At 49.2% G+C, this 14,209-nt stretch overlaps 1 protein-coding gene across 3 annotated transcripts in view; it reads left to right on the top strand.

Moving 5' to 3' along the window:
• Positions 1 to 14,209, top strand: part of grid2 (glutamate receptor, ionotropic, delta 2) — a 1,198,200-nt gene that overhangs the window by 1,155,525 nt on the left and 28,466 nt on the right. For all 3 annotated transcript variants that reach the window (XM_038792750.1, XM_038792751.1, XM_038792752.1), the window contains one exon: positions 12,034 to 12,274. In XM_038792750.1, coding sequence (XP_038648678.1) covers positions 12,034 to 12,274 — 241 coding nt within the window. The remainder of the gene's footprint in view (positions 1 to 12,033; positions 12,275 to 14,209) is intronic.

Consider the following 14,209-nt stretch of genomic DNA (forward strand, 5'->3'; position numbering starts at 1 on the left):
CAGAGAAGAAGAGGAACATTTTTCTCAGTGGGTCATTAGTCTTGGAAACCCACGCAGACATGGGGAGAACGTACAAACTCCACCCAGAATGTCACTCGAGGCTGGAATTGAACCCAGGACCCTGGAGTTGTGAAGCAGCAGTGCCACGATGAACCACTGTTGACAAGAGGAGGAAATGGAGGGATAATGAGTAGAAATATTACTAATGCAGCATGTTGTTGTGATGCACAGTGCGTTCCCTGAAAGGATTGAAAAAGGCGATTCAGTGGAAACTCAGCACCAAAATACAAAGAATTTAGAGAATCACAGTGGATGATCTGCATTCACAGGTTTAACTATTCTAGCTGAATAAGAAATCCTGCATTCAAGAGAGCTAGTGATTTGGATTCGGTGTTCGGGCTCATACATTTATTTGGAATCCCTTTGTAACTCTGAAAAACGCTTGTTATTCAGAGTCTGCTGCTGCCTGCAGAAACCTGTTTGCCACAGTACTTTTATAGCTCCTTTGATTTGAGAAAGTGTGTTATACATTATAAACCACTTACCTCAGTGCTCCATTTGGCAGTCATTACTACTGAATCTTTACTTGTCAAAGTGCTTGTCATGCAGGCCAAAGTCATAGCTGTGTGTACGGGAAGGGTCTGAATAAAGCAAGAAAGGTGAAATGGGGGAGGGATTTTCACAGTAACTTTATTGCAGTGTTAACATAACCCTACTTGTGACACTAATAAAGATTATTGTTGTTATTAAATCCATCGTATGTATTAAGGATGATTTGGTTGCGCAACCCTTTGTGTATTGATGTTACGGTTTGAATCGTTGATGCTTTTTACCATTCAGCGCTTCTCCGACACAAGCTCTGTCCTAAACGTAAAAATGCTGGCACATACTTATGTTTTTCTCGGGGGGAAAAAATAATTATATTCCAGACCTCAGTCAGACTGAACAAGTGTTTTGAATGTAGACAGCTGTGTCTCCTTTGGACTTTAATCAGAGAGAATTTGGCAGGATAATTCATTCTGGTAAATATTCAGAATCACTCTGCCACATGTGAGATAGTATTAAAGAGAATACACAGCACAGCAACAGGGCTTTCAGTCCAACAGGTCTATGCCAGTTCTTGTGGTCCACATGAGACTCTTCTCATTTTATTTCATCTGACCTTATTAACAGAGCCCCCAATTCCTTTCTCCCTCGTCTTTATCTAACTTACTCTTAAATACATCTTTAATATTTGCCGCGACTACCCCCTGGGGTAGCAGGTTCTACATTCTCACCGCTCTATGACATTTCACTTGAATTTCACATAATTGCCTTTTTTTAAGAGAGCCCTGGTTTTATATTGCTCTAACCAGGTCAATCGCTTCATAATTTTAAACATCTCTATCAGGTCACTGCACAGCCTTCTCTTACATAAAGAATCACGGCCTTTGTTAATCATCTCAGCTCGAGTATTAGTCTGGTAAGTGTTTTTTTGCACCTTCTCCAGTGCCTTTAGGCAGGTTTCCAGAACCAGGGGTCACAGTCTAAGGATACGAGGTCGACCGTTCAGGGCAGAGATGAAGAGAAATGTCTTCACCCAGTGAAAGGCGGGCCTGTGGCATTCGCTACAACAGAAAGTAGTTGATGCCAAAACACTGTGGGTGCGATTTAACTAAAAAACAAATGATCTTTATTGTTGCAAGTAGGCTTACATTAACACTGCAATGAAGTTACTGTGAAAATCCCCTAGTTGCCACACGCAACTGTTCGGGTACACAGAGGGAGAATTCAGAATGTCCAAATTACCTAACAGCACGTCTTTCGGGACTTGTGGGAGGAAACCGGAGCACCCGGAGGAAACCCACGCAGACACGGGGAGAAAGTGCAGACTCCGCATAGAGAGTGACCCAAGCAGGAATCGAACTTGGAACTCTGACGCTGTGAAGCAACAGTGCTAACCACTGTGCTACCATGTCGCCCATATGGGAACACAGTCCTAAGGTGAGGGCGTTTGGTCGCGCGTTTCTCGGTACTCGCAGCGCCGAGAATCACAATGCTATTGAACGTCACGCGGGATTAGATACAGGGCCTCAGCGGGGAACGTGTGGCCAACGCCACACATAGCCCCATGTGAAGGAGCTCTGCTCACCAGACCTCCTCAGCGTAGTGCCCCCAACACGACCTCCAACCCATCCCAAGCCGATATGAGGGGGTCCCTTAGCCCCCCCCAACACCTCCACAGGGCACCACCCGCCCGATCGCCGTCGTGCAGAGAAGCCTGCATGTCACCTTGGCAGTGCCAACCTGGTACCCTGGCAGTGCCCTTGCCAGCTGGCTGTTCCACCTGGGCACCTTGTCAATGCCAGACTGGCACCCAGGTGGCAGTGCCTGGGTGACACCAGTAGTGCCTGGGTACCGCCCTGCCAAAAGGGCATGCACCTGGGGGCTTCCAGTTCCCTGGGATACCCCCACGAGTGCTTTTCCATCTGGTCCCCATTTGTGGAGTACTGACCGGCAATTGCAATGCCTCCAAGGTGAGGGGATAGAATCCAATGTCTTGGATGCCTTGGGAATATTAGTTGTCTCGCTTTAATATGCAGATTTGTCAAAAAGCGATCCTGCCCACAATGTGCGGGATTCACATCGCAACATCCCGCAAGATCGCGTTGTATTTAGCGAGGCATTGCGAGCCGGGTAGTTCCTGGGAGCGGAGTCTGCAGGCTTCTGTCAGTCACATTGTGCAGCTTTTCGGGCGCAGCATGGCCGTTCGCTCGTGCCCTGTACTTTTTCAAGAAGCATTTAGATATAGCTCTTGGGGCGAAGGGAATCAAAGGATATGGAGGGGGGTGTGCCAGGGAGCAGGCTATTGAGCTATTGAGTTGGATGATCAGCCATGATCAACCAATTGGCCTCCTCCTACTTCTATTTTCTATGTCCTTTTTCTAACCAAGATTCCACGACTGTCGCATGACTAGACACTAAAAAATTGACCATACAATCACACAACAACAACCCACATTTATAGCATCCCTTGTCCTGGGCACTGTACCGCCTGCTCCTGATAGCGACGGGTTTACAGTCGGAGGTGAGGTTCGTGAAGAGCGAGGGAGGGGCGACCTTAAGGATCACGACACTATATCCGGTGAAAGGGGGTAGGGGTCCGCCGAACTTCAACGTCAGGGTTCTGAGGTTGCACTGGAAATCCAGTCCTAACAAGAGAGGAGCACAGGGATGGGGAAGGACATAGAGTTAAAATTGACATACTCAGCACCCTGTATCGCGAGGTTCGCAACACAGTACCCCTGGATCTGCACTGAATGTGATCCGGAAGCAAGGGAGATTGTTTGGCACACGCAGGAAATCTGGAGGGAGCAGCTCCTTACGGTGTCCGGATGGATGAAGCTCTCCATGCTCCCGGAGTTGAAAAGACAGGGCGTTTCGTGCCCATTGACCCGGATGTTCATCATGGAGCTCTTGAGGTGCCTGGGCCATGACTGGTCGAGAGTGACCATGCCGAGCTGCGAGTAGCCGGCATGGTCAGTGGTAGCGAGGTGGTCCCAAGATGGTGGCCAAGATGGCAGCCCCCATGAGTCGCACATGGCGGGCTGGGTTGAAGATGGCGGCCAAGATAGCGGCCCCCATGAGTCGCACGTGTCGGGCGGAGTTAAAGATGGCGGCCCCCATGGATAGCACGAGGCAGATGACACGTCAGAAGGGGGCGGTACCGGCTCTGCGGGCCTGTGAATCTGTGAGTCAGGCCTGCGATTTTGGAACTTTGGGTCGGGCCAAGCAGACTTTGGCAAAATGTCCTTTCTTGCCGCAATCGCTGCAGGTCACATTCCGAGCTGGGCAATGCTGCCTAGACTGCTGGTTCTGACTGCAGAAATAGCAAGACAACCCCCCGGGTTGGGCGGGCAGCCGCGCGCCGCAGGCCTGAGACACCCTCGGGTCGGGTGATAGCCGCGCCTCCGGTGCCCACGAGGAGGTCGCTTGGTCGGAAGGGAAAGCGTTTTGGCTCTGGAAGGCTATCTCTAACGAGGTGGATAGTTTTACCGCCTCTTCTAGGTCGAGGGTGCCCTTTTCGAGCAGGCGCTGTCTGACAGAGCTGGACCGGACTCCAGCCACATAGGTGTCCCGGATGGCGAGTTCCATATGCTGCAAGGCCGTGACGTCCTTGTAGTTACAGTTCCGAGCGAGTACCCTCAGGCCGTGCAGATATTCCTTCAGCGATTCCCCGGGGCGTTGACGACGTGTGGTGAGGAGATGCCATGCGAACACTTAATTCACCGGCCTCATGTAATGTCTTTTCAGGATTGCGACAGCATCTGCGTACGTGGTCGCGTCCTCGATTAGTAAAAGGATTCTGTGGCTCACCCCGGCGTTGAGGAGACTCAGCTTGTGTGCCTCGGTGACGGCAGGCGAGGAAGAGGAGGCGAGGGAGGCCTCAACGCAGCGGAGCCAATGTGAGAAAATTCCTTTGGCTTCAGCTGCCTGTGGGTCGAGTTCCAGTCGATCAGGTTTGAGGGCGACTTCCATTGCGATATCTTAGCTTATTAAATTAAATTGATGCGACCATCAATTCTCATGAGACGATTAGTAGAAGTGAACAGTGGCTTTAATAAGCTAGATCTATGCCTGCCTGCGACTGCTCTGTACTGAGTGCCGCCTACAGGCTGCAGGTTTATATACCACCCCTGAGGGGGCGGAGCCAGAGGCGGCACCCACAGGGGCATCAACATAATACAGTACAATACAGTGGTGAATTGCAGTAGCAATACATTCACCACACAAGTGCAGGTGTTAAATTATTACACAATAGTAATAAAGTAGCCATAGTCGCAGATGTCCATCGGCTGCTTTCCCCTTTGAGAGGGGAGAGCTGACTGGTGGTGATTAAACCCGAGGATCACCACGCCACAGGTGAGGGGCAAGATTGAGAAGGTGGGGCCTCCGTGGATAACCTCAGCCGGTATGGGGATTGAACCCATGCTGTTGGTGTCGCTACGCATCACAAACGAGCTGTTCAGCCAACTCAGTTAAACCAGTCCCCAGTAGTAAGAGAGTTAATAGGAAAGACGATCTGGCGGACGTTGGTTGCCTGTGCACTTCAGGGATTTGGTTGTTTTTGACCTGAGAGGTACTCTCAGGTTCTTTAGTACATGTCTCTACCCTGGAAGACGTTACAGTCACTTTTGCAGTTGGGGATTCTTCGGCAGTCTCTGCTTCTGTGGATTGACTAGAAGTCGCAGTCACATGATCTGGTTGTATGGATGGTGGTTCATCTCAAGGTCGTTCTGGCATACACAGTACTGGCACATCAATATGTGTGGATAGCAACTGATCTACATGTTGTCTCCAAACTAACCCATCTTCAGTTTGTACTGTATGAGAGATGGACCAGTTTGAGCCAACACAGTTGCAGGAACCCATTGCTTGCTCGTGTATAGCCACACGCCAACGCTTACTCTCCTTGTGGAAACAGGCAAATTTTTCAATTTCCTTCTCTATTCGAGATTTGTGACTGCTCATTGCAATCAACTATCTCGGGCATCATTAGTAGTACTAAAGCTGGGGAACTCTGAGTAGTCACATGCGTGTCACCAAGAAACGTTACAGGCGGCGATGTAATGACCCTTGGTCCTTGCAGACTTTCAGGACATGCTTCAAGGACTGGACAAACCCTTTGGTGAAACCACTTGCGGATGGGTGGTATGGTGCTGATTTGATGTGTTGGATACCACTCATCTCTAAATAGTCCTCGAATTCCTGAGCCGTGAACTGCGGACCGTTGTCACTCTGGTTCTGGTTTCCTCGCCAGTTCTGTGACCCTCGCCAGCGCGTTGAAACTGAACAGCGTGCCATTATAAATCAGGTGAGAAAAGGCGGCTGTGAAACGAGTTTCGCACAGCTTTTCTCCCATGATCCAGCACTCTGTGCAATTATGGGAAGATTGCACTCTTTGTTTGAGTGAGAGTCACTGCAGGGCAGTGAACGCAGGGGCAGTGGGGAAATGAGACTTGTTGCGAGTTAAAACACAGATAGTTGAATTTTAAATGAACTCAAGTTTATGGAGAGTAATACGCGGGAGACCAGCCAAGAATGTGTGAGGGAAGGAATGAGATGCAATCTCAATGAATGTGAGTTATTCTCTTTTTCATTTTTGAACTGGAATGTTTTGCCAAAATGCCTATCTGAGGTAGAATTAGACCGGTATCTGGCAGGGACCAACACTCCACCTTTCATACTCCTCTGGTTTGATTTGACATTCTTCATCCTTAAATTTGTGTGAAACACAATAGAGAAACAGCTTGATGTGATTTTGCGACATCAGGTATCAAGGTACTCATTTGCATAATTACTGCTTCATTTTTCAAACTAAAGTGGAGCATTAATGTAATTATACCCATTAATCATCAAAGCTTTGTGCCTGGATTTGGGGGAAAAAAAAGTTCTGTGACTTTTGAGAACAGGGGTCAAAATAAATCGACAAGCGTTCTGCAGCTCAAATTTCACCGCTCTCCTCGTGTATTTTGGGCGGTGCGCCATTTTGTTCGAGTTTCACATTTGTTTCCTTGACGGAATTAAGCAACTGGCGAATCTGGAAATTAAAATCCTTTAAATTCTGCCTGTTTGATAAAAAAAACCCTTTGATTATTTTCATCCTTGGATCTTCCTGTCAGTGCAGAGGCAACGTCAGCTCGGAATTTGCCAAAATAACACGAGCAGTGAAAGGCGAGGGTCTCATAAAGGATCTGGTTGTTGGGTATTGGAAGATTAACTCGTCGACTTTAAGACTTGGTTCTCTTATTTTCTCATCCACAAGCCTTCCCCCTCCTAAACCGAACCAGGGAAATGCCCCCCAAGCACCAAAATCCATCATGGGAAAGCAAATTCTGCCTACCTGTCCCAGCTGATAAAGCGCTAGTCAGTCATATCACACTTTCCTGCTCTTGGCTCTGTAGCCCTTTTGGTTAGAGCACCTCAAATTCACAACCAGATGTCTTTTTTAAATTCAGGTCTCTGGCCTCAGGCATTGATTTCCAAACACCCACCACCTTTGTGGTGAAATATTCCTCCCCGAATCTCCTCCAATCCTTCTACAAATTACTTCAAATCCATCTCCCCTGATTGATCTTTATACTGAGCGGAAATGTGTCTAGAAAATAGGAGCATCTGCCAATCATTTGCTCACTCACTCAACCTATCCAAATCACACATGGATCTCTGCATCCTCCTCACAGTTCATCCTCCCACCAGTTTTGTGTCATCTGCAAATTTGAAGATGTTACATTATTTTCCTCATATGAATCATTAGTATATATTGTGAATAGCTGGGGTCCCAGCACCGATCCCTACAGTTCCCAACTAGTCATTGCTTGCTATTCAGGAAAAGACCCATTTATTCCTACTCTTTGTTTCCTGTCTGCCAACCAGTTTTCTCTCAATCTCAATACATTACCCTCAGGTTATTCCTATCCACTCTATCTCAGTCCCTCATTATTCTACGCACCTCAATTAAATCTCCACTCACCCTCCACTGTTCCAAATAAATCATCCCCGGCCTGTCTAACCCACAGCTTAACTTCTCCATTACTGGCAAGATCCTTGCAAATGTCCTTTGTATCCTCTCTAGTGTGATTGCATCTTTTCACAATGGGGAGGCTATTCGGCCCTTCATATCTGCTCCACCATTCATGAGGATCATGGTTGATTGTCTAACTGAATATCCTGTTCACGCCTTCCCCCATGTCCTTTGATCCCTTTCACCCAAGAGCTCTCTCTAACCCCTTCTCAAAAACATATGTTTTGGCCTCAGCTACATTCTGTGGTAGCGAATTCCACAGGCTCACCACCTTCTGGGTGAAAACAATGTCTTCACATCTCAGTCCTAAATGGTCTACCCCATATCCTCAGAATGTGACCCCTGGTTCTGGACTCCCCCATCATCGGGATCATCCTACCCTGTTTTTAATAGGATTCTATGAGATCCCCCATCATTCTTCTGAACCCCAGCAAATATAATCCTACCAAACTCAATTTCTCCTCATATGTCAGTCTCGCCATCCCAGGAATCAATCTGGTAAACTTTCACTGCACGCCTTCTATATAAAGAACATCCTTCCTCAGGTAAGGAGACCAAAACTGTATAGAGTACTTTGTCATAATATCCACTCATATATATAATGAAGTGCAGACAGGCAGTGATTGACACACAGCTTGACCAGTAAGCACACAGAAAAGAGCAGCCAATCACCAGACAGGACACTACCACTATAAAGCCAGAGGGCACTAGGTTTCCCGCTCTCTCGGGACCCAGCCACTGAGACAGTCAGAGTCCACGAGCTAGCCAGTGCAAACACCATGCGGTAGCTAGTAAGTCTGGTTAGGCTAGTATCAGGTCTCCAGTCAGTTCAGTATAGTGTCGCCCCCCGGGTGAGCATGTATGTTAGTTATATCATTGAATAAAATCGTGTTGGATCTTCTCCAGTGTTAGAGGTCTGTCTCTCGCCACACTGCATCAAGTGCAGTCCACGTCGCACCAACCTGCCTAACACATCATACTTCAGCTGTGGCCTCACCAAGGCCCTGTATAATTTCAGCAAGACATCCCTGCTCCTGTACTCAAATCCTCTGGCTATGAAGACCAACATACCATTTGCCTTCTTTACGCCTGTTCCACTTGCGTGCTTCCCTTCAGCGACGGGTATATGAGGACACCCAGGTCTCATTGCACATTCCCCTCTTTCAACTTATAGCCATTCAGATAATCATGTGCTGTTTTGTTTTTGCTGCCAAAGTGGATAGCCTCACATTTTCCACATTATACTGCATCTGCCATTCATTTGCCCACTCACTCAACTTGTCCAAATCACACACGTATCTCTGCATCCTCCTCACAGCTCACCCTCCCACCCAGCTTGGTGCCATCTGCAAATTTGAAGATATTACATTATTTTTCTCACCTAAATCATTAATATATATTGTGAATAGCTGGGGTCCCAGCACTGATTCCTGCGGCACCCAGCTAGTCACTGCCTGCCATTCAGAAAAGGACCTATTTATTCCTACTCTTTGTTTCCTGTCCGCTGACCTGCTTTCTCTCAATGTCAGTCTCAATTCCAGGTTATTCCTATCCACTCTATCTCGGTCTCTCTTTATTCTATGCACCTCAATTAAATCTCCACTCACCCTACACTGTTCCAAATAAGTCAGCCCCGGCCTGTCTAACCTTCGCCCATGGCTTAACTTCTCCATTACTGGCAAGATCCTTGCAAATGTCCTCTGTACCCTCTCTCGTGCGATCGCATCTTTTTCAAAATGTGGTGACCAGAATTGTGTGCGATAACTAAAACTACATCCTGCAACACATGTACAGTTCCCAACCCTAGTCAGACACATTCCTGGAGGTTTCTTCACATGACCTCCGACCACTCTCACCATTGGTCACCAACGTGCCCACCTCGTGGCCACAACATGTCCACCTCGTGGAGTCCCCCTCCTCCACACCCCAATTAGAAAACGAGCAGATCCTTCATCACCGAACGCGATGACGCGTGACTGTCAGTCAAAGAACCATTTATTCCCCCATGTCCGATATTTCTGTGACTGGTAAAGAAATTAATTCGAAGATGTTTCAAAAGAAAAACACAATTTTTATTGACCCTGTGACTCTCGGAAGGTTAAGTTTTAATTCCTGAAGACTTCAAGGCGCTCGCAAAGAGGTTGCCAACCCTGGCAGAAAATGTCTCGTCACAGTTACGTTGCACTTTCTCCTGGCTGGTGCTGGTCAGAGATGATAACCGCCAGCTCAGGGGCAACTAAGGGACTGACCGCTTGTGTGTTCTCAATATTAGCCTGACAGATATAATGGACAAGCGAAGAAACTCCTTCACTCTTCCTATATGATGACCTTCACAGTAACACACATTCACCCCTTGCTGAGCCATGTGAGTTATAGTCATAAGAGGAGCATCCTGGGCTGGATTCCCGCACCCAGGCACCAAAATCGCATCCGGCACCGGGGTGGAGAATCCACTTTCGCGCATGGAATCGGGACCGACGTCGGTTCCTCGATTCCCCAGGCCCTGGGAAGTACGCCGCACCACGTATCACCCACCTGCGGCCATTGCCAGAGGCCCACCCCGCTATTCGCCACCCCCGGCCAGCTGAAGCCCCGATGGCGTGGATCTAACATGGTCCCAACCGTGCGGGATACTTGCGTGGCGGCTGTGAACTCAGTCTGCGGTGGCCATGTTCGGGGTGGGCCGATCGGAGGGCAGGACTTCATAGGGGATCAGGCTATTTTTGGGCGGGCGTTCCGGGTCAGGCGGAGGCCGATCGGGGGCACTATTTGGAGGGTCAAGCTCCACGATCTGAGTCCACCCATGGAGCACGGCACGGCTGCTGGAGGCTGCCACCGTGCGCATGCCCAGCCTCTGACCTGGAATTGCAGGGCCCTAGAGGGCTATGAATTTGGGGCCTTTTGACGCCACTTTTTCTGTCGTGGCGATATAGGCCGGGATGCTTCCCTACCCGGCGGGCGGGGGGTCCCGGCGTGTCGGAGTGGCGTGAACCACTCCGGCATCAGGCCGCCCCAAAGGTGCGGAATTGGCCGCACCTTTAGGGGCCAAGCGCCGGAGCGGTTGGCACTCTGCCGGCTGGCGTGAACGGCCTCTGGCACCACTCCAGCCGGGGCCAAAAGTACTTCGCCGGCCGGTGTAAGTCCGTGCATGCGCCGGTGCATCAGCAGCTGCTGACGTCATCCCTGCGCATGCGCAGGGGAGGGGGTCTCTTCCGCCTCCGCCATGGTGAAGGCTATGGCGGGGGCGGAAGAAAAAGAGTTCCCCCACAGCATAGGCCAATCGGCCCTGATCGCGGGCCAGGCCACCGCAGGGGCACCCTCCAAGGCCAGATCGCCCCGCAGCCCCCCCCCCCCCCAAAGGACCCTGGATCCCGCCCACACCGCCAATCCGACCGGTAAGAGAGGTGGTTTAATCCACGCCGGCGGGAGAGGCCTGTCAGCGGCGGGACTTTGGCCCATCGCGGGCCGGTGAATTGCCGCAGGGGGCCGCCAACCGGCGCGGGGGGCCCGCCGACCGCTGCGGCATAATTCCGGCCCCCGCCGAATCTCGGGGGGGGCGGAGAATTTGGGACATGGCGAGGGCGGGATTGCCGCCCGCCCCGGGCAGTTCTCCGAACCCAGGGGGGTCGGAGAATTCCGGCCATAGTCCCTGAAATGTAGAATCCAGCCCCTTGTCTTTATTCACTTGTGTGCCTCCTGGTTTCCATCTTCAAACTGCTTAATTCACAGGAATTGATGTTCTGAAGCCAGCTCGGAGCACACACTCGGATCAGAATGCAGGATTTGACCATAGTCACAAACTGTCTCTTGCCTGTTGATTGTGTCCTCTCGGTCCATTCTCACGGAGACTTTTGCACTTATTTCGTTTTAACTTAAATCCGTTTGTTGCCTTCCAGGAAATGTTTGATCATTCTCTTGCATAAAACGTCAAGGTTGCTTGTACTTGGGGAGGGTTCCAGATTCTGCTTTGTGTGTATAGCCTGCCCCCATGTGGACGCCACTGGGATTGCTGCTGAGGAATGTGAAAAATGAAAATCGCTTATTGTCACGAGTAGGCTTCAATGAAGTTACTGTGAAAAGCCCCTAGTCGCCACATTCCGGCGCCTGTCCGGGGAGGCTGATACGGGAATCGAACCGTGCTGCTGGCCTGCTTGGTCTGCTTTAAAAGCCAGCGATTTAGCCTGGTGAGCTAAATCAGCCCCTATGTGTGTGAATCGCAGCTCCCAAGACCTGTGACAGGTGGCAGGGTGAGTCGGCTGCGTACTGTGGCACCAGAGAGCCAATTCTGCAATCTATATGGACTCAGACATAGATGCACAAAACGACATACATACTCATACATGTACGCGCCCACACAAACAGTATTTGGTGTTCAGGTAACTTCCACTGTCTGCTGTTTTGTGCAAATGTTTAGGAATAACTCACAGTGGTAAATGTTTACAGTGTTCCTCTCTCTTCTTTAAATCAAGGATCCTGGAGCTCCTGCAGCACGGAGACCTGGACATTCTGAAGCATAAGTGGTGGCCCAAGACGGCGCAGTGTGACATCTACGCCTCGTCCAGAGCACAGCAGAAAGGCAGTGCCTTTGACCTGGCCAGCTTCGCCGGAGTCTTCTGCATCCTGGCGGCCGGCATCATCCTGGCCTGCCTCATAGCCATTGTGGAAAACTGGTGGAACAGGCGGAAAGGATCCCGCGTCCCTTCGAAAGAGGTAAATCTAAGCAGTCTTCATCGCACGTTCGCCTCGACGACAAGTAACAGATTTAACGCCACTCCGCGCCCCTTCGAGATGCGCCCACTGCTAATCGTCTGAGGATTTAGTTTGTACACGTTAAAGGCCGCAAAAATATACCGCTTCACATACTCAGTGCAGTGGCTGTCAGCTTATGAGATAAGTGAAGCAACAATGTAGCTCGCATTTATATAGTGCCTTTAAGATAATAAAACACCTCAAACTGCTCTGCAGGAGCGTTACAAAATAAAATTTGACACACAAGGAGATACAATATCAGGACGACCAAAGAGGTAGGCTTTAAGGAGAATCTGAGAGGAAGAGAGAGAAAGAGAGAGAGAGGTAGAAATGAAGGCAGAGAAGTTCTAGAGTTAGGGTTAGAGGAGCTAGAATTACGTCCATGAGTTTAAGACCCAGGCAGCTGAAGACCAGGCCGCCGATGGCAGAGCGATTAAAATCCATGATGCGCAAGATCCTGCATTGAAGAAATGCAGGTATCTCGGAGAGATGGAAAGCCGGAGGAGGTTGTAGAGTTGTTGGGACTTGGAAATGAGGATGAGAATTTTGAGAACGGCATAGAGGTAATTTAAGAGTTAAAAAGTCCCAAAGTTTTATGTGATAGGCTAAACTTGAAGATTTCACGGAAATGATTTAAGCGACTCTTGGACAGGCACATGGACAGCAGTAAATTGAAGGGGTGTGGGTTAGGTTGATCTTAGAATAGGATAAATGGTCGATACAGCATCGTGGACCGAAGGGCCTGTACTGTGCTGTACTGTTCTATGTTCTATGAAATCACTCAAAAAAGATGTACTGAGTACAATAGCTAACAAATGTGGCGCGACAGGTGGGGAGTTGAGGTCAAGTGTAGTATATGAGGAGAAATAATGGGAGATAATTAGACCAGCGTACACAGGCAAGGCAACCAATTTTAAGGCATACATTCTGTCCTAATTTTTGCAACATACTTTTCAGTATACATTATTTGTTTTCGTTAACATCACAGAGCAGAACAGAGAAGCAGAAGAGTGTGTTGGTTGGAGTGTTTCTCTGCAGTACAGACTGAAAAACTGGGGAATACAAAGCTGGGGTGATGCAGGGCCCCCTATTGGTGGGAGATTTTAATTACAGCATAATAAATTTACCTGAGCAGTTTCCATTATAAAGATTGACATTGGAATTTTGAATGGAGATTCCATGTCGTCACAACGACCACCTATTTCCACTTTCATAACATCACTTGACTCCGCCCCACGTCAATTCATCCGTAGCTGAAACCCTCATTTGTTCCTTTTTTACCTGGAGACATGACGATTCCAATGTACCCCTGGCTGCTTTTCCATACTCTACTCTCCGTAGACTTAGCGTCATCCAAAACTCTGCTGCCCATGACTTACTGTGCAAGACGTCCTGTTAGCTTACTACCCCATACTCGCCGACCAATATTGGTTCTCAGTTAATCAGTCAGGGGCAACACGGTGGCACAGTGGTTAGCACTGCTGCCTCACAGGCATCATGGTCCAGGGTTCAATTCCCACCTTTGGTCACTCTCTGTGTGGAGTTTGTACGTTCTCCCCGTGTCAGCTCCGATTTTCTCCCACAGTCCAAAGATGTGCAGGTTAGGTGGATTGACCATGCTAAATTGCCCTCAGTGTCTAAAAGGTTAGTTGGGGCTCTGGGTTGCAGGGATATGGTGCGTCATGGGCCTAAGTGGGGTGTTCTTTGAGAGAGTCGGTGTAGACTCAATGGGCTGAATGGTCGTCTCCTGCACTGTAGTGATTCGAATGATTTGATTTTAAAATCCTCACCCTTGTTTTCCAATCCCTCCCTGGATTTGGCTCTCTCAGTCTCGGTGTTTTCATCCAGCCCCACACTGGGGTATCGACACTGCTCTAATTCTGGCCTCTTGACCAG

Source organism: Scyliorhinus canicula, chromosome 3 (assembly GCF_902713615.1).
Source record: "Scyliorhinus canicula chromosome 3, sScyCan1.1, whole genome shotgun sequence".
NCBI classification, from domain to species: Eukaryota; Metazoa; Chordata; class Chondrichthyes; order Carcharhiniformes; family Scyliorhinidae; genus Scyliorhinus; species Scyliorhinus canicula.